This window comes from Canis lupus, chromosome 15, assembly GCF_003254725.2.
Source record: "Canis lupus dingo isolate Sandy chromosome 15, ASM325472v2, whole genome shotgun sequence".
Classification (NCBI taxonomy): Eukaryota; Metazoa; Chordata; class Mammalia; order Carnivora; family Canidae; genus Canis; species Canis lupus.
The window spans coordinates 19,879,776-19,900,523 of record NC_064257.1 but is presented as its reverse complement, the minus strand read 5'-3'; the positions used below and the strand labels follow the sequence as shown (position 1 = coordinate 19,900,523).

General features: G+C 45.5%; 1 protein-coding gene across 5 annotated transcripts in view; it reads left to right on the top strand.

Moving 5' to 3' along the window:
- Nucleotides 1–218: 218 nt before the first annotated feature.
- Nucleotides 219–20,748, top strand: part of E2F7 (E2F transcription factor 7) — a 40,828-nt gene continuing 20,298 nt past the window's right edge. For 3 of the 5 annotated variants that reach the window (XM_049094026.1, XM_049094024.1, XM_025438968.3), the window contains exons 1-7: nt 220–444; nt 1,405–1,497; nt 8,741–9,019; nt 11,971–12,139; nt 16,679–16,969; nt 18,331–18,489; nt 19,911–20,045. In XM_049094026.1, the coding sequence (XP_048949983.1) occupies nt 1,405–1,497; nt 8,741–9,019; nt 11,971–12,139; nt 16,679–16,969; nt 18,331–18,489; nt 19,911–20,045 (1,126 nt within the window). In that variant the 5' untranslated portion in view covers nt 220–444. Of the gene's footprint in view, nt 445–1,404; nt 1,498–8,740; nt 9,020–11,970; nt 12,140–16,678; nt 16,970–18,330; nt 18,490–19,910; nt 20,046–20,748 lie in introns of all 5 variants that reach the window. The other 2 variants (XM_049094025.1, XM_049094023.1) reach the window with 2 other exon arrangements.

Genomic DNA, 20,748 nt, shown 5'->3' with positions numbered 1-20,748 from the left:
CCCTTCCCGCGTCCGCGGCTGGAACGGGCTCCGGGCCCGAGGTTTCCAGGTACCCGGAAGGGGGCGGGGGCGAGGCGGCAGCGCCTGGCGGCGGCGGGCAAGAGGCGCGGCGCGGGGCGCCAAGACCCGGGGGGCGGGGAGCCGGGCCGTGCCGCCTCGCCATTGGCCGGGGCCGCCCGCCGCCCGCCGCCGATTGGCGGGTTCTCAAATTCGGGCTCAAGGCGCCAGAGGAGGTGTTTTCGCGGGGACCGCGGCCCGGGGCTGGAGCGGCGGCGCGGCCGGACGCCGCGGGGGCCCCGCCACTCGGGGCGCTCGGAGCGGGGTCTGCGCGCCTCCCCGCCCGCCCGATGCCGCCGCCCGCCCGCTGACCGCTCGCCGCGCTGCTGCCGCGCCCGCCTGGATCGCGGGGGCCCGGGGGCAGGAGGCCTCCTTCCCACGGTGGGGGTGAGCGGCGGGGCGCGGGGGCACGGGGGGGGGGAGGCCCGGGGGCAGGAGGCCTTCCCACAGTGGGGGTGAGCGGCGGGGCGCGGGGGGCATGAGAGGCGCGGGGCCCGCGGGGGGCGGGCGCAGGGTCGCGGGGACCCCGGGGGGGCACGGGGGGCGCAGGGGTCGCGGGAGGCGCAGGGACCGCGGGGGGGGCGGGGGCGTCGCGGGGACCCCGGGGGGCGCAGGGACCGCGGGGGGGGGGGCGGGGGCGTCGCGGGGACCCCGGGGGGCGCAGGGACCGCGGGGTCGCGGGGACTCCGGGGGGCGCAGGGGGCCGCGGGTTTGCGGGGACCCCGGGACCCACCCGGCGGCCGTCCCGCCTCCCGTGCGGCTGCTGGCGGGGATCTGGGATCGAGGCCTCGCGGCGCGGACCGTCGGGGTTCCAGGCCCCCTCCCGCGGAGCCCTGGAAGGGACTGGCCTTCCCTGCCATCTGGGGGGCTCGTTGCGCCCCTTGATCCTGGGGTTTGCTCGGGGGCGGGGAACGGGCTGCGGTGAAGCCCGGTGGGTTCCCGGCCGCTCAGGTTCCCTCCCCGCCCCCATTCAAAACCCCCTCGGAGCCGAATTCCTCCCAGTTCTTTGCGCCAAAATTAACTGACCCTGGAGACCCTGTACTTTCTGACAGATCTGCCCTACACTCTCCCGACTTGGTAACTTTGTTTTGTGCTGTTGCTTTTCGTAAAAAAAAAAAAAAAAAATTGCATTTTTGTCGATTTTTTTTTATCCCAGGTTTTTAAGTAATTTCCCAGCGCACTTTAAATGTTCGTGTTCCTTCATGTGCTTCAGATTTGGGGGGGCGGCTTTACTCCTGGGAAGGTGTGAAGTTCATGTTCATGAGCAAGTAACAAAGAGGTATCTTTTTTTTGGAGGAGAAAACATCTGATTGTAAGATCACTCTGTAATGTAATTGTGCATTTCAGATGGAGGTAAACTGTTTAACCTTAAAAGACCTGATCAACCCCAGGCAGTCCAGACTAGATTTTGCAATCGAAGATGGGGACAATGCGCAAAAGGTAAGTGCACTTAACAACCTTAAAGCTCTAACATATTTAGGATGGCGATGTCAAATTCAATGAAGTGTTCCAGCATGCCATTTGTACTTACCTTTTAAACATCATAATTTCGATGAACATTATAGAAATGTATTTTTTTTAAAAGGTTTTATTTATTTATTCATGAGAGACATACAGAGAGAGGCAGAGACACAGGCAGAGGGAGAAGCGGGCTCCATGCAGGGAGCCCGACGTGAGACTGGATCCCTGGACTCCAGGATCACACCCTGGGCAGAAGGCGGCGCTAAACCACTGAGCCACCCGGGCTGCCCAGAAATGTACTTTTTTAAAAAATGGAGGCATCCAAACCATTATTGTTGAGTTTCTCACTCATTGTGCAGTGGGAAGAGTCTAAGTTAGATGTAATGTTGGAACCAGTTTATATGAATCGAAGATGTGCTGCAATCAAAAGTTTATAATACTTAGAGTTGTCAAGAGTGGAATTAGGTAATGCTGTGCAGGAATGGTAGAAGCCTCAGTTCCCAAGAAAATAGACCTTATACTGTAGATGCTGGATTGTGAAAGGCTGAAATGTTCTTCGTACCGATGAACCAGCACCTAGCGGCTGTTCCATTCACCCAAAATTATGACCTGTGCCCTTCTTTGATATATAGGGAGATAAAATGACTTAGCTCACTAGCATACTCTGAATATTCAACGGTGCTCCTGCTGGTTTTGTACTAAGCCTTTCCCTCCCTTTTTGTATCCCTTGTGATTTTTAAGACCGTGGCTGTGCCTTCAAGAAACATAATGAAATAAAGTGGCCAAAGTAATGTCCAAACTGTCACCATATCGGCATCAGCACAGCTGCACTCACCAGCCAGTGCCCTACTGAAAAGGTGAATGTGTAAGCTCGTTAGTGAATGTGTAAGCATTTTTAGGCAGAAGTCAAGTAGATAAATCCAGAAACTTTGGATACAAATAGGAGCATAGCAACTTACTTGGGCATTGAACTTCTCTGGGCTCCTGGTATTATTTTTAGGTTTAGCATCAGTGGTGAAACTGCCAGGTTGCAAAGTACCTGTTATGTGGACCTTTGAAGTATGCTTAACAGCTGATAACTTTGGATAGGTGTGCTGTTGTATGTTTTTTGTAGATTTCTATTCCTAGCACTCAAAAATTTTTTGTTAGGAAAAGGAGTATACCGGAACATTACTGTTCTCAAGAGGACTTTCTAAAAATGGCCTATAAGCCCTGTGAGGATGGAAATACCCAGACTTTGAAATGTATATTGAAAGTTTTGGCTTTGGGAGTTTCAGAGCTAAACTTTTTGTTTTCTTCTATAACTTGGATGGGACAGCCTTGAAGGAATGTGTATACATTTATATAAAGCCTGAGTCAGTGTTCACTTCTTTACTTCTGGGTCAGTGATTTTTTTATTAAGTGCCTTCCACAAGGGCGCTCTACTCTAGTTAGCATCAGTGAGTGCTACGTCCCCTTGAACTTTGACATTTTAATGCTTGTAGAGAGAAACTCAAATTGCTCAAAAGAGATCGGAAAAGCAGTTAAAATGTCTGAAATGGAATGTATGAGCAGGGATTATTTCACCTCTCAAAGAGAAGGCAAGGGATGAGAACAGTGCTTCTGTCCAGATATTGGGGGGCATGGGTTGTCTCCTTTTTACTTTTCTATATAGTGAAGGAAGGAGGATTTTAGGGATGGTGAGAACATGGGATTTGCAGTAACATAGATCTGGGTTTGATTTCCCGCTCTGCCATTTATTAGCTCCATAATCTTGAACTAATGTTTTTTTTCGGTCACTCAGTAAATATTGATGTTCCAGGTGCTGGGATACAGTGGTTTAGGTTGCCTCACCTCTCTCAAGCCTGTTTTTTCCTTCTGTAAATCGGAGCTAATAAATAGCACCTCCCTCTTCAGGTGTTTGTAAAGCACCCAGGAATACACACTGTTGGCGCTGTCCTCGGTGGTACTGACAACTCAGAGACAAACACGTAGGCCCCTTCTCTCACTTCCCTGGGAGACTTTCATGGTCTCAGTTGCAAAACTAACCAACTGATTGGTAAGTGCCATCATAGGACCAGGGGCAAAATGTTTGGCAAAATGAAGGAGGACGAAATAAATTCACAGGGAACCTGGGGAGATTTGGGAAGCTTCACGGCAGAGGTAACATCTGGACTAAGCCTCAATGGCTGAGGATGTTCAACCTACAAAAAAACAAGAGTGAGCGAGTCGGAGATGGAGGGCAGAGGAAACAGCATGAGGTGTAGGTATTCAAGAGATGTTCAAGATACTCAGTGGCCAGAAGCTAAGCGTGCTGAAGTACTCCTTTGAAACCCTCTGAGAGATGCCTGGTACAGCGTTTTATGGGTCAGCTGGCGTTTAAAGGAATTCTTCTTCCTGACTTTCTGCATGTTGGTCAACAACTCTAAGTACTGTATTATGCATGCATCTTCTTGCTACTTGAGAATTTTTTTAAACATGTAAGAGTTTTCAATCACCCAAATCTACAGAACCTGGTTATGAGATAATAAACAAGACTCTCCTCTTAAGTTATTTATGGCTCATTTAGGGAGGCCAAAGGAAGAAAATGGATGGTTTGCACACACAGGTGAGCAATAAGGATTGAGCTGTTGGGGTGCTTTGGGAAGGAGATAACAGCTCAACAAGCAAGGGCTTGAAGAAATGAAAGCTAACTTAGGCAAGTGGACAGGAGGGGAACCAGTAAGAAGTAGAAATGAGCAAGTACATTTGGGGACAGTGGCCAGACTTGGTGAGCACTGGTTTTCTTTGAAGGTCATTCATCACTTTTAAGAGTGATGAAGAAAAAAGATGTTTGATTTGAAATATGTGTTTGTACCTGTGGGATTATATATAAATATGTGCAGGAGGCATTGGTTGCCTGGTTTTAGAATTCATGAGAGGTCCTAGCCAGATACAAATGTGGGAATGGCCAACATACAGGTTGGTTTTATTTAATTTTTATTTATTTATTTATTTTATTTATTTAATTTTTAAATTCTTTTTAAATATATATTTTTAATTTATTGGGATGCCTGGGTGGCTCAGTGGCTGAGTGGCTGCCTTTGGCTCAGGGCATGATCCCAGAGTCCCGAGATTGAGTCCTGCATCGGGCTCCCTGCATGGAGTCTGCTTCTCCCTCTGCCTGTGTCTCTGCCTCTCTCTCTCTCTTCTGTGTGTCTCATAAATAAATAAATAAAATCTTTAAAAAAGATCTTTTATTTATTCATTGGAGAGAGAGCACAAGCGAAAAAGTGAGCAGGGGCAGAGGGAGAGGGAGAGGCAGACTCCCCACTGAGCAGGGTACCTGATGCAGGGTTCGGTCCCAGGACCCCAGGATCATGCCCGGAGCTGAAGGCAGACACTTAACCGACTGAGCCACCCAGGTGCCCTGTACAGCTTGGTTTCAGAGCCATGTACGTGAGCGTGGGTAAACTATCACAGAGAGCGTGAACAGAGAAGAGCGGAGGGCGGAGGCTGTTAAGAGTGGAAGAAGAGGAACCAAGGAAGGAGACTGAGAAGAAGCAGTCAGAGAAGTGGGTAGAGAACCAAGAGAGAAAGTGTGCCATTTCCGAAGGGCTGCGTGTTTGTAGAGCACATGGTCAGCAGTCACTGCGGTGAGGTCAAGTGAGGAATCGCGCTATTGATTTGGCAAGTGAGAGCGGGCTGGCTGAGAGCAGTGGAGCAGAATGGCCTGGTGGTTGAGGACCCCCTGGGAGATGGGCAGGAGAAAGCCCTTGGTGTGGATTACCCATTCTAGAATGTGCTCTGACGGGAAGGAGAGCAGTTGTCTGATAGCTAGCAGGAGGCCTTCCTAACATGCGGTCTTCGCAGCAAGCCTCGAGCCATCGGTGGGGTTTCAGCGGATAGCGGTCAAGGTAATGGGGTAGGGCGGGTTCGAAGAGAAGCAAGTGTGCTGTGGGCACGCGCGGAATGGGCTCCAGATGGACCTGGAAGAGCAGCTGGCCAAATGTCACCAAGGGCCTGGACAAGGCTGACAGCTGGATGTGCTCCTTGAGGGGCCGAGATCAAAGCTGTGTGAGAGACCCGGGCCGGGCTGTCCTGAGTGCAGAGCCCACGGCCCTGGACGCCAGGCCCCGGCGCGATGCTGACCGCGAGGTACAGGCCGCCCTTGCCGTGGTGCCCGGTGCCGTGCCCGGGGCGCCCGGGGGTGGGAGGGGCGGTGGGAGCCCGCAGATCCGCAGCACCGCTTCCGGGGTCTAGCACGTCACCCCACTGCCATCTAGGATGACCCGCACAGTCCTTCCCGCGTCGGGCCGGGGGCCAGGGGTCCGGCCTTTCCGTCGCTGCTGTCTTTGCCGGCATCACGACAGGCCAGGCCCCCCGGAGGCTGCGATCCTGGAGGAGTCGCCCTCTCAGCCCAGAGCCTCCGGCAAGGGCTCCCTGTGGGCCACCCTTCGGCGGCCGGGGAAGGAGTCCTGGATCCCCGAGGAGATCTCCGTGCATCCCTGTGGCCACCGACGGCGGGCCGGCCTCACTGGAACCCTCGCTTCAGCTGGGACCCCTTCTTTTATCGATAGGGAGACTTGGGCCAGAAAGAACACACAATGGGTCCCGTATCAAAAAGACACAGAGCTGAGATAAAAACCACGTTTCCAAATTCTGACTCCCTTTCCACTCACGGTGTCAGGACTGCGTTAGCCAGACAGGTGCAGCAGGGTGCACTTGAGTGCAGTGGCCTTTCTGCCCATCTGAGATCTCAGAATGCAAATCTGGGTGGCATTTTTTTTTCTTTTGATGTAGAGGTGTGGTCAATCACAACTTCACAGGTAACCTAACTGCCCTCCTGTTTTAAGTTTTACTTAAACTGCAGTGAAAATATATCGAAGTGTTGGAGGAAATAATCCACCTAAAGTATTCCTCTGTAGGGAAAAAGCAGGAGCTCCTCATTCCTATGAGTAGAGGCAGGCACCCTAGAGACAGTGCAGGAGGAGGGTAGGTCTGTCCACCTCCAGAGCTGGGACCACACCCTCTGCCACAGGGATATTTTTTGGAAAACTGGTTTATCAAGGCATGGTGTCCTTTCAGCATCTGTAAGGGGAAAGGCACTGGGCCAAAAATTGTGAGGAATGAGACGTGTGGAACTTGCTCCCTGACCTCCAGAACTGCACGGTCTCATTAATGAGTCAAGGTACGCACCGAAGAAAGTTAAATGGCCAAGTGACGTGCTGCATCGCATTAGCTCTGAGTGCCAGAATGAACAGTAATAAAGAAGGGGAGGGAGGGGAGCAGGGAACAGCTGAGTTTTATTGAGAGCTCACTATAGGCCAGGAATTACTCTAATTACCCTCAACGTTGGTATTTTTATGAACTTCATTTCCAGTTGAGAGAATTAAGATACAGTGAAGACAAGCAGCTTGCCCACGCTCCCGCTGCTGATAGGTGGCAGAGGCGGGTAAGCTGGGCCCAGAGCCTGCATGCAGAGCTACTTCCCCATACCACCTCTCCGTAGGTGCCAGTGGGGATCAGTGGCCTGCTGGGTGCCTTTTGTTGGAGCTGTGATGATGACCTCCCAGTGTGCACCCAGGACAAGCTCATTTGTAGATGCAGGATTTCAGAAACCTGCTGTCAGCTGTTTCTTACTTACCAATGACTTTTATACTGATGATGCACACTAGGAGGGACGTGTCAAAAGATATGCATAGAGGCAGTGCTGGCTGCTTACTGCTGCTGGGGTGGGAAATCATCACCCCCATCCCACCTCCTTTCTTTCCAGTGACGCCAGGGCAGAGCCTCACCGTGGCCAGCTGGCAGCTTCTGCTGATCCAAGTAACCATGAACTCTTGCCTGGAGGTGAATTCTGCTACAGAAAGAGCAGAGTCTTTTCTGTTTTCAAATGGCAAATCCTTATTTTAGGGGGAAGAAGCTTGTTTTCATTACTTGGTAGTTCCAAATGTAGCTTTCATATACTTAACTCCTTGATAGTGGACTAAAGGACATAATGGATGCATCGTTGATCTTTTCTTCTAATTATCTAAGATGATCTACTCAAAGTGTGGTCTGAGGGCTTTGGGCTAATCCAACGAACTATTGCTAAACTGCAAAAAAGTAAGAACAGAACTTGAGAGTCAAGCACTTAGCTCTAGCGATTTGATCTTGCCCCGTATGGCATCAAAGCCTATGATCAGTGGTCTCTTCCTGTTGAACAGGCGTAGATTGTTTGACCAACTCAAATGGAGACTCACAAGGGGTGGAAGTTGCAAATGAATCCTGTGAAGTAAAACCATGTATCCGTATGTGGGAGTTTGGAAATAAAAAACCCTGGTCCTTCACCATGGACAGTTCTGAAGCTCTGCTCTAGGGAAATAATAGCCCTCCTGGTTGGTTTGAAATGTGGCATTTTGTTGGATACTTTTCCGTAGATCCTGCTACTAATTGCTATATTAGCCCTGCTGAACGCTGAACTACAAAAGCATAGTTGTACTGCACTAGTTAGTGCAAACTTGTAAATAAAGAAGCAATATGGACTCAACTCACAGTTGCCCTCATCATCCCCAGCTATTACAAGTATCTACCAGGGACAGATACACTCACGACTTTGTTTACAGAGATGCCATGAGAAGTATGTTTAAAAGCAGTAGCTGAGGGGCGCCTGGGTGGCTCAGTCAGGTAAGCACCTGCTCTGGAGTTCACTTCAGGTCACGATCTCAGGGTCCTGGGATCAGCTCCACACTTGGCAGGGAGTCTGCTTGAGATTCTCTCTCCCTTCGCCCCTCCCTCTTGCTTGCTCTCTCTCTCTCTCTAAAATAAATAAAGTTTTTTTTTAAGCTTTTATTTATTCATGAGACACACACACACACACACACACAGAGGCAGAGACACAGGCAGAGGGAGAAGCAGGCTCCATGTGGAGAGCCTGATGCAGGACCCAGTCGCAGGACCCCGGGATCACAACCTGAGCCAAAGGCAGATGCTCAACCACTGAGCCACCTGGGTGCTCCTAAATAATTAAATCTTAAAAAAAAAAAAAAAAAAAAAAAAATGAAAGCAGTAGGTGATGATCATTTTCTCACTGAACCACTCTTGGATTCCGAGAATCCTATTTTCATTAGTCCTAGCCTGATATTTTTCAGCCCTGAACATAGGGTCTCTTTGTATCTTCATGTCTCAGTGAATCATGGGAACAAAATGCTCTTAGCCTATACCTGCCCTTTCTCTTTCTTGCTAAAAGGTCTCTCTTTTTTTTTTTTTTTTTTTTAAATAGGAAAACATATTTGTTGATCGCTCAAGGATGGCCCCGAAGACTCCAATAAAAAATGAACCCATTGATTTATCAAAGCAAAAAATCTTCACTCCAGAAAGAAATCCCATTACTCCAGTTAAGCTTGTTGACCAAAGGCAGCAGACAGAACCATGGACGCCCACAGCTAACCTGAAGATGCTCATTAGTGCTGCCAGCCCGGACATAAGAGACCGGGAGAAGAAAAAGGGACTGTTCAGACCCATTGAAAACAAGGATGATGCCTTTACAGACTCCCTGCAGGTAAACAGGCTGCACTCCTCAGGCTTTACAGAATTTTTAAATTTTTACTTGATTATATGCATGTCATAAAATTCTCCACTATTCAGTTATTCTTGAGCCAAAAGCAATATTAAACTTAATGTCTCTCTCTCGCTTTACTTTTTTTGCTATTGGGGTGGTTTAATGGCATGTCAAATGTCTGTAATGGTAAAATGCCTTTAGGTAGGTTAGACAGTATCTTTCATCTACAAATCCCTGCTTACTTATAGATATCAAAATATATCAAAACTTAATATCTTATTTATAGCTGAAATGGAATTCTGTCTCATTTTTTTCATAATGAATGCTATTTTCTCTTCTGTATGCTACTGCCTTGACTACTCCCAGTACACATTTTTAAAATGGTCATTTTTAAGCCAAACCATTTAGTAAGTTTGATTCAGTGAAGAAGTTTGGATTTTTTTTTTTTTTAATGCTGCTGCAACTTGTAATTTTGTTCTGACTTTGAGGGAAATTTCATTATTTTTATATATGTTCAGTTCTTTAGTTTGAGGCCTTAAAGTTAAATCATCTTTAAGTTATCTGTCCTTTGGGGAACCAGGGCTATAGAATAAACAGCATATATATATATACTTAAAAAAAAATTAATGGTCAGTAATTTTCACTCTCCCTTCAAACTTTTTCCAAGATTTGTTTAGAAAAGTTAGTTATTTCTCCATTTTTCCTCCTTTTGGGGATTTTTTGTGCTATAAAAATTACCAAAATGAAGAAATTGGAACAGGAGAAGAGAAAAAGATGTCCTGAATCTGATTTTGGGTGCTAAAGATATTATGTACATGATAAGTATATTTTATATGACCAAATATTCTATCAAAAGGTAGTGAAGAATCAATTTAAAGACATTCCTCAGTAATTTTTAAGACTATAAAGGGATTCTATGCCCCAGAATTTTGAGAACTACTGTTCTTGAGTATATACATCTAGTAGTGAAATTATTAAGTCATTGGATATGCAAATATCCACAAAGTAATTGCTTTCCCAAGTGCTATTTTCCTCCACCAATAATACATGAACATTTGTTGATCCACATCTCCTCTGACGCTGTTGATGCTGTCAAATTTATTAATTTCTGCCAATCTAATGGGTATACAGTTGTGTATTTTTGTGTGGCAGTCGTTTGCTTTTCCTTGGTTACTAATGCATCTAAGCCCTTTTCCACATGTTTACTGGCCACCATGTTTTTTTCCCCTCTTTTGTGAAGTGTCTGTTCATATTCTTTGCTGATTATTATTGGGTTCTTTTTTTTACAATGCTGATATGTAAGAGTTTATTGTATAATCTTGAAAACAAACCTTTTTGTGTTCACTGTGTTACATTTCAATTTGGTGCTTGTCTTTTTTGACGTTGCTTGTAATCAGTTGTCCCCGCCTAACTATTTATGTAGTCCTTCCTTCTTGTTCTCCTAAGTTGGTAGTGCTATCTCTGTCATCTGTTTCTTGGCTGTCTTCTGTTCCTTTGGTCAATCTGTGCATCCCTACATCAATACCATGTTTTAATAAGGCTTGATATCAGGTAAAGCAAGACTCACCTTATTTTGCTTCAGAGTGTGTGGGCTATTCTCTGCTTTTTGTTTTTCTGTATATACTTCAGATCGGATTTTAATTGGGATTGCATTGCATGTTAGATTAACTTGAGAAGAATAAACCTGTTTATGATACTGAGCCCTCCTATCCATGAAGATAGTATATTTCTCTAAGTTTTGAGTGCTTTTCCCTAAGATCTAAGTTTTAATATTTTACACAAATAGATTTTTGCTAGATTTGTTCCTAAAAACTTCATCATTCTTATTGCTGTTGTAAATAATGTCTTTTCATTTCATTTTCTGTTACTACTGTATGGCAACATGGGTGGTTTTTTAAATGTAGTTTTGCTTTTACAGCTACCTTGCTGAGTTCACTTATTATTTTTCATAAGTTGCCTGAGATACTTATGAGTTTTATATGTAAACAGTTGTGTCTTCTGCAGGATGAAAGGTTTGCTTATTCTTTTCTAATCCCTTACCTCACTTTCTTTTTCTTGTCCTCATGCACCGTCTAGGATCTTCAATATGATGTAGAAGAGGAACAGTGATAATGGGCACCCTTATCATTTTCTGGATTTTGAGGGAACGCTTCCAAGATTTTCCCATTAAGACATGTGTTTGCTGTTGGGTTTTTATGGATACACTTTTTACTAAAGAAGTTCTCTTAGGCATTTTTGAGAATCATGAATGGGTGTTAAATTTAGCAAATGCTTTTTCTGAAGCCATTAAGATCATCATATCACTTTTCTCCTTGAATTTGTTCATTGAAAAGCCTTTTACTTTCTCAGGCTTGAATTGAGCCTTTTTCAAATGTGGGTTGATGAGACAAGGGCACTACTTTAGTGTACTTAAAATAAAGAATAAGGAGCAGTAAGATTTAGCTGCCCTTGTTCAGTTCCATCAACCCTTAGCCAGTTGTAAAAATAAAACACTTTGGTGACACAGTGCACGCCAGTGATCTCAGACATTTATGTCAATAGAAATCACCCAAGATCTAGATTCTGATACATCAAGTCTGGGATGCGGCTTGAGACTCTGTATCTAACAAGCTCCTGGTGATGCTGACCTAGTGAGTACATTAGTAGCGAGGGTGTAACAAGCCATAAACAACTTCGTTTATCATTTTTTCAGCTTTTAACCAAAAGACTCATCCTCAAGTTTCAAAGGAGAAAAAATTCAGTCCAAAGAAAACAATCAGTAAAATGTAAAGAAAATTGGAGTAGGAAATTTTGTATTTTATCCAGAATCTAGGATGGTATGGACTGGGACATCCCCCTCAATTTGCCAATAACTCATTCTCACTTCTCTGTGCATTTCTCTTCCATTTTTCATGCACTTTCTCTGTTAGGAATTAACTGTGACATCTCTCCCTTTTGTCTGCCTTTTATAGCTTGATGTTGTTGGAGACGGTTCTGTGGACGAATTTGAAAAACAACGGCCAAGCAGAAAACAGAAAAGTCTAGGACTCCTGTGCCAAAAGTTTCTAGCTCGCTATCCAAGTTATCCCTTGTCAAGCGAGAAAACCACCATCTCTCTAGATGAAGTTGCTGTCAGTCTTGGTATGTATCATCAGATTACCTAGAGGCCTGTGCGTAGTCACAGTGGGAAACTGGTTTCCTCGGGCAAGCCAAAGTCCTCAGATGGCTTCTCATTAAGTAAAGAGCGGACTCCAAACAGTAAGGACAGAGGAGCAAGTCGAGCTTCCTTCTGTCATTGAATTTCTCATCCTTATGTATAGGATTCCAGGGAGTCTTCTAGGCCTGAGGGTCAAACAAAAATTTTTTTTTCTAACCTTACAAAATACTTGTATAAAAGACTCACATTAAAAATTAATATATAATTTTAATTTCATATTATTACAGACAAGATAAAAATTAAAAGTATCTTGCTGTTTGTCCTTAATAATGCTTCTGAGAGTTCAGACCTGGCGTTATTTCTGTTAATCAAACAGGATTTGAGAGCAAGAGCATTAGATTTGAAGCAATAGACTGTGATATTCACAGTGCACCTGCCAAACTAGGAGAAGCACATCTGGACATAGCTCAAACAGCTAAACCTTATAACAAAGAGGAGGAGTGCATGTGTTCACACGGCTTGGGTGTGTGTAATGTGCAGTGGTGTTTGGGCGGTAAATAAGTAGACTGCTGCCTCAGAATAGAGACCCCTAGTGGACATTGCAGTTCGTCTAAGGGTAAACCTATTGTTGACAGTCTAATTAGCAGAAATCACAGTGATTTGAAGGTCTGCGATGTCCCCTTAAAAAATGAGGTTGTACATACAGATAGAAAAAATCAACTAAACAGGCCTTATGATACATTATATTTTTTTAAAGATGTATTTTTTTTATTTATTTTTTATTTATTTATGGTAGTCCCAGAGCGAGAGAGAGAGAGAGAGGCAGAGACACAGGCAGAGGGAGAAGCAGGCTCCATGTACCGGGAGCCCGACGTGGGATTCGATCCCGGGTCTCCAGGATCGCGCCCTGGGCCAAAGGCAGGCGCTAAACCGCTGTGCCACCCAGGGATCCCTACATTATATTTTTAATTTTTTTTTTTTTTTGGTTCTCTTTCTTCCCCTAGCCCTGAGAAATGTGCCCCAGTAGATGATTGTCAATCTGAATTACTCAAACTGATGACTAAAAATATTTTAGTTACTGGAAACTGAGATAATGAGGAAGCAGTGGGTTGTGATAGAAAGACCATGGGCTGGGCTTTGGGTCGGATGGGGCTGGGTTTGAAGCCCAGCTCTCCAATTTATAGGCCATGAGAGTTTTAAAAAGTTAATTAACCTTTTCCTGTCTATAATGTAAGGATCATAGCACCTACCCTTGCAGAAACGTAGCAAAGTTGGGGATAATGTTAGCAACATGCCCAGCTCGGGACCTAGCCTGGGTAACTCTGTGACGTGGAACAGTTTCTGTTCAACTCTTACTAGATCTCTCTGCCCTCCCCAGATTGCCCTCTCAGCCTCTAGGAAGAGGAAGTATGGTGCCTCGATTGAGGAGTCCAGAAGTAGAATACAGTATTTGGCATTGGTGCCAATGAAACAAGAAGGGGAATGTGACCCACTTGAATAGAGGCTTAGGATACACCCAAACAAGGCACAGGGTCCTGGAAACTAGTCTTACAGAGGACGAGGGTAAAACAATAGCATGCAGTGTCCTCCCTGGGGTTCGTGAAGCCAGCTTCCTCCACATACCAGCCTCCATCTGGGGACCTTGCACTTAATGTCCATGCAGGAGATATAAGGTTGGATGTTAGAAGGCTATGTTTCTGATCCAGGGGTGGGCCTGGGGGGAAGGGCAGACAGGAAACTGGACTCCTACTCCATGTGAGCTGAAGGTGCCCATGTTATGGCCGGTAGGAGCAGAACTCCAGAGATTTTTGCAAATGGCTTCCTAATGTCTCATGATCACCCACTCCTGCCAAATGAACCTGCCATCTCTCTTCACATGAGGTCCAAAAACAGAGTCCCTTCTTGGACGTTATTTCAGTGGCAACCACTTCTTGGGGTTCAGTCTAAACTTCATGCTGTGTCCCAGGTCACAGCTATAAGAACAGATGCTAACCAGAAATGTTCAGAGTATTTCAATCGCATTATTTCCCAGATTGTGGTCCTACGTAGATTTGACATGGATATTACAGGTAAGAAGTTAAAGAATTAGAAGTACCTGGCTCAGGTGGGTGGTTCAGTTGGTTAAGCATCCGACTCTTGATTTTGGCTCTCAGGTCATGATCTCAGGATTGTCAGATTGAGCCCCAAGTCAGGCTTGGTGCTGAGCACCCAGGGGATCTACTTGAGATTCTCTCCCTCTTCCCTGCCCTGCCCACTGCTTGAGCTCGCTCTTGCTCTCTCAAATAAATAATCAGTCTTTAAAAAAAAAAAAAAAAAAAAAAAGGTAAAAGAACTAGGAGTGACCTCGGTAAGTGGACAATAGAACAGACTTAGAAATGAATTTATTGGACTGAGAGATGCTCTTGAGAAGCTCCATCGAGGACTTAGGGAAGCATGGTAATAACTGCTAAACCCTTGAAGGAGTAACTAATGCCATGACTAGGATTAATAGGATTGTGTTGATACAGAAAGGGAAAAAACCTTCCTGACAGAGCAAGCCACTCAGTAACCTGAAGTTCTTGAGACCTGTGAAATGGAACTTTTTAGTGTACCGGCCAGTAGACCGTTAAACTCGGTCCAGATTGAAAAGATGATTATCTAGGCAGGCAGCTACCTCATTGGCTTTTACCAACACCACCTATTAAACACCCATTGTGCACATTAAACATTTATCTTACCCTCCAAGTGGTCAGAATCTTCCTTTATTTTCCCCTTCTTAGTATTTCTATCTACTAGATGGGGATTTAGCAGATTGTATCTAATACAAAATAACAAAACAGCCCAGCATATGGCTGGCCCTGGGGTGTCTCAGTTGCATTCACATGACATTTCTAATGGGAAGGTTTATAGAATGTTACACTCTAAACAAGATGTGCTAATATATGAAAACAGACTGGAATAAAAAGCCAGGCGGATCTGGTCAAGGGACTGCTGACTGCCCCTGCCAGCAACTTCCAGCAGGCATCTGGCACTGAAGCCTGAGCTTCTGAGGGTGAAGAGCTTCTCAGGGTCATGAGCCGAAATGTTCTGATTGACTGTGGAATGCGTCTTTATGCATATGATAGAACTTTACTTCACCTCCAAAGTTTTCATCGCAATTTGCTCAATTTCTTTTGTTAAATCCTAGAAAGGCCAGAAGCTACATTCACTGAGTCTGCTCGGATTATGTAACCACTCCTGGCAAGTGAGCAGAAAGAGGGCATCTTTGTAGCTGGACCAGTTTTCTGGGAGCTGCCTGCAGCCTTTTGTTATGGGGACTTAGATGAGAGCAAAGGAGCCAGTGGGTTCCAGAAGCCTTAAGGGCCTGTTGCACAACAGGATGAGTCAGAGGAAAGTTTTAAACTCTGTTTCTGCTGTGACCTCTCATGCTAGCAGGGATTTTAGGTATTTCCAATGGTGTGCAGAAAGCATTTACAAAATAATATACAAACAGTAGATGAAATTCACACCCTGTTTTAGACCTTTTATATTTATGGCCACATTTAATCTTTGTGACCTTATGAGATGAATATGAAAGCACAGAAAGATGAAGTAACTCCCCTGGATCATGCAACTAGTAAGGGATAAAGCAGGGTTGATTCAGATCCAGGCAGCCTGACCTCAAAGCCCCCATGCATAACGGCTATAAATATTTTTGGTAAATGTGATAGGCAGCTCATAATCCTAGCTATTTTGATAGCGTTGAGAAAGTGTGTAGACAATCGATGAACTTCATGGTCAGCCTGTATTGTACATCAAGAGTCTGTGCTTCACCACTGGGCTGTTTGGCCCAAATGCCTGTGAGTGAGAACACAGGGACAGTTATCATCGGTGGCCAGGATGAACAAAAGGAAACTTGTGTGTTGTTCAGCCGTGGCTGTGGCTTCCTCCAGCAACTTGAAAAGGGTGCCCGAGCTCTTGACTCTTGAGTTTCCAATGCAAAATAGGAAACAAAATATTTGCCATCTGTTTTCCTAACTGGGCCATTAAGAGAGTTAAGAAGATAATTATTTCACATCATTCAAACTCCAGGAAGGGAGAGAATTGTCCAAATGAGGTGTCATGCATTGGACACAGTTTATTTTACAGTCTGCATAGTTAGGAATACAAGTCCAAATCAACCAGACAGCGTTCATCAAGTGTCCGTTAGACACAGTAGTACATGTGTTGCTCAATCCCACCTGTTTATCATGCTGAAATGTTTGTGTGGCTTACCTAACAGGTCTAAAGAAAAGACATATTAGTGTTTACGTAATAGAGATGGAACTCTATCATCTGTGTCTGGGTGGATGTTTTATCCTAGCTCTTGTTGAGGATTGGATCCCAAGAACAAGAAAGAAAAATCATCTCTCTTGCTTGCATCTTTGTGAGTTGAGTTCGTAGAGCATCTGTACTTGCTATTATACGGGATATCATGTAGTTTACAGACATGGTCCAAGCCCCCAAGGAAATTTTTACTCAAAAATGTTTGCCTGCACGATGGTCAACTTTTATTTTTCAAACAGGCGTTGAAAGGAGACGTATCTATGACATTGTAAATGTGCTGGAATCACTGCATCTGGTCAGCCGGGTGGCCAAGAATCAATATGGCTGGCATGGACGGCACAGCCTGCCAAAAACCCTGAGGAGCCTCCAGAGACTGGGAGAGGAGCAGAAATATGAAGAGCAGATGGCACATCTCCAACAGAAGGAGCTAGAGCTGATGGATTATAAACTCGGAGAACGTAAAAAAGATGGCTACCCAGATTCTCAGGATCAGCAGTTACTGGATTTCTCTGAACCCGACTATCCCTCTTGTGAGTGCACTGTAACCACCCAAGTAGTGGCAGAGGGGGAGCGATGGTCTCTTCCGTAGAAATTCACTGCTAAGGTGGGAAATGCCAGACTGATAGCCCGGGAGGGAGATGCCCTCCTGTCTACTGGAGAAAGGGAGACAGATGGCTCCCCAACCGGGCTTCCCACTTGACCTCACGTCAAGCTTGTCTAGTGGTAGTTCACTTGGTATTTGGTACGTTTGGACCACAGATCGCTGACAGTGCTCCCAGTTTAGATCGACAGCCCCATGCTGACTTCTGTTTGTGAGCCTGTAAGGAATTTCTACTGTGAAAGAAGTTATCTTTTCAGAGAATTAAATATTTAAGATTATATTTAGAGTAGATTACTTAGAAGAGAACCTTTTGGGGAGAACTTGATAAGAAAGATCGATAACCCCTCCTGTCATTTGATGCTTTTTAAAAGTGTGTATCTATATTGTTCTTCCCTTCCTGTTTTAACCGTGGGCCTCCAGCCTTCTCACCCTGTTCCCCATTGCTAAGATGATAAAGTACAAGTATCACTCACATTTCACTTGCAAGTATAACAGGAATGGAAACGTGGGCCTGGTTTTCATTAGATTTACTGCCTCGTGCCTTTTCGCTCCACCCTGTGAGCCAGTTCTTATCCTAGTCACCAGAGGAGACCGCCATCTGTCGGGAATGGTTTGCCTGCCATCTGCAGCAGCACACATCTGATCAGTGTCTCTCTCCTGTTCATTCATAGCTTATTTCTTCACTTACTTCTGAAAAGCGATGGACAAGGCGAGTGCCTACTGTGTTTCAAATATTCTAGATACTGTGGGCACAGAGATATAAAAAAAAGTTCTTGGCCTTGAGGGAGGAGTTGATGTTCTGAAAACAGTCCCTGAGGTCTGTCCAGTCCTATTACCCTTCTGCATTAATCTTTTCAAAAAGTTGCTTCTGGAAAAATAATTCATGGATTGCGTTCTGTGAAGTAGGAGTATAAAGCTTTAAGAGTAGTGTCAAATATGCATTTCAGGGTTTATGCCTACTGTAGAGTAATTTTATAAGCCATGAGAAAATCCGTCTCATTTCTTGGGGCGCATGGCTGGCTCAGTTGGTAGAGCATGCAACTCTGGATCTCAGGGTCATGAGTGGGACCTCCACGTTGGATGTAGAGATGACTTTAAAAAAAGAAAGAAAAGGATAATCCACCTAATTTCTTTAAGAGCCATCTTTTTGTAATGTGTGTCCAGTCGGCTTCTGCCTATAACCAGAGTGATCTTTCCATCTGCTGTTAGGGTTCGTGGTTCTGGCAGACCCTGAATACCGTCTTTCATGTGGTAAATTGTTTTGATGCTTTTGTTTCATTCCCTTTGTAGCATCTGCAAACAGTAGGAAAGACAAGTCTCTGAGAATCATGAGCCAGAAGTTTGTCATGCTGTTCCTTGTCTCCAAGACCAAGATCATTACTCTTGATGTGGCGGCCAAAATACTAATAGAAGAAAGCCAGGATACCCCGGACCATAGTAAATTTAAAAGTAAGGATCTTTACCTAAATCCACTTATCACTACCACAAGGGTAGGATTTCCTATGTGGATGTTTTCTGCCTCTGAGTTTGAAAAAATAATTTTTTTTCTTCCTGCACCCTTGGGGCTGTGAGAGGTAAGTTAGTAAATACTAGAATCCCCACTAAAGTTCTGTCTGAAGCCTCTTCCCCAGCAGTTGGAGTGGATGGTGGAAGCAGATGCCAGCTCACAGGTGCAGGTCAGGGGGGGTGTAGGACACGTTGCATTTCTCTTTAGTATCGCTGCCTCCAAGACGGCATGTCTGAGTTTTCTTTCCCCTTTTTTCCTCACCCCCCTGCCTACTCTCCTGATGGGTGGAGATGAAAGTTGTCTGCAGGTAAGAACCAGAGGAATGACCAGGGTAGGGTAGGGGTGGTGGGACACGGCTGCTGGGCAAGGAGAGAGCTTCCAGGTTTCACACCCAGGGTGGCTTCCTTCTCTGTCAGCCTGGGTGGAGCCAAATAACCTTGGCTGCCGGTAGACCCTTCAAGCCCCAGGAAGCCATGAGCTTTCTCTGCTTTTTCTGTTTCCATTGGAATTATAGCCACTGTGCAGGAGAAACACCTAGATAGAATTCAGCTCTATCAGGCTTTGGAAGAAAATTGTTTCTGGGGTGAATGTTTGATGTTTCTGGACCATAATCACAGCTCCTTTCCTTGATATTAGCCCCAAGGTCAAGTGGATTTCCTACCTGGAAATTGAGTTCTTGAATAGAAATTACTCTCTGGGTATAGCCCTGACTGTCGAATGCCTTACCAGCCCTTCTGGATTTCTCCTCTAGTCCCGGCATTTTTGAATGTCTCTCCCCAAACCTCCTAGGCTCAGGGAATGCCCCCCCCGCCACCAGGTGGCCAGGATTCAGGTGAGGAGCTGCCTGTCATCAGCACAGCTGAACCTCATAACCACCTTGAGCCCAAAAACGCTCTCATGTGCCCAGGAGCGCGGCCTCACAGGAGGCTCTAGGGAATCCCTGTTGTTTTTACAGGCCAGCTGCCTGCTAGAGCTGGTGCCACCACCTGCCCGGAGAAACTCAGAGCTAGCTTACGCCGTGCCACACATCAGAATTACCTTTATGAAGCCTTTAATTACAGCCCGTTTTCCTCCCTTGGTGTTTTCGCAATCTCAGCGCTCCCTGCTTGTCACCAGGTGCCTCTGACAAGGGGTGTGAAGTTGTGGAAGGGGAAGGACACACTGACCTTCCCTTAGTTTGTGTCCTCAGATACATCAGATATATAAATCCCAGGTGCTTGCGTGACAGAGTCATCGGCCTCTGCTGCACCCCGCTGCTTCCTGCTGGAGGTGTGGATGGGGCCGAGAAAAGTGACCTGTCACGTAAACTAAAATGTAATGGTGTCCAGACCGCGTGACCATAACTGTGTTTTATATCTTTAAGCAAAGGTACGACGCCTCTATGACATAGCCAACGTTCTGACCAGCTTGGCCCTGATAAAGAAAGTGCACGTAACCGAGGAGCGAGGCCGGAAACCAGCCTTCAAATGGATCGGGCCTGTGGACTTCAGCTCCAGTGGTAAGGTCGCATGGTTTTGCCGGGCGTCTGTTTTATTTACAATCCCCAATTCCTTTTCCAACTCAGGCAGCTTCCACACGGTGAGATCGATCTTCATTTCCCACAACCCATGTCACTGGTCAAAACTAGACGAGTGGTGTCACTCGGGACAGTGAGCGATACAGTCCCTAAGTGGTGTGTGCGGCCGGCGTCCGTACCGCAGGAAGGGAAATCCTGAGAGCTTATAACGTGGGGGTTTCTGTAAGTATTACATTCTGGCTCATTAGCATTTTTCATCTTATTCCAGCGTTTCTGGACGTTTGGGATTGAGGGTTAAAAATAACACTTCTTATAAACTCTCGTTTCTGCATCAGAATGAAGCATTATTTTCTCTGAAATTCCAGGTAATGTGAAAATTATGTCAATTACTATCACAAAACTAATGTGTGGTAAAGATGGCCTCTAAATATAGTGTAGATGTAACGAACCCCTTTTTGGTAATTTATTTAACAGGTTACAAATGTCATAATTTTACTTTAACTAGAGCAAAAAGGGTATTAACTTCTACTTATCTGGCAGGTAAAATCTGAGCAATTGGGGACTGGATCCCACTGTACCAGCTACTTTACATATAGCTATGCTGCCTGGAAAAAAAAGCCATTAAAGTTATTTTTAAATTACCCTTCCAATTTTGGTATTAGAGGCATAAATTCCTGCCACTTAA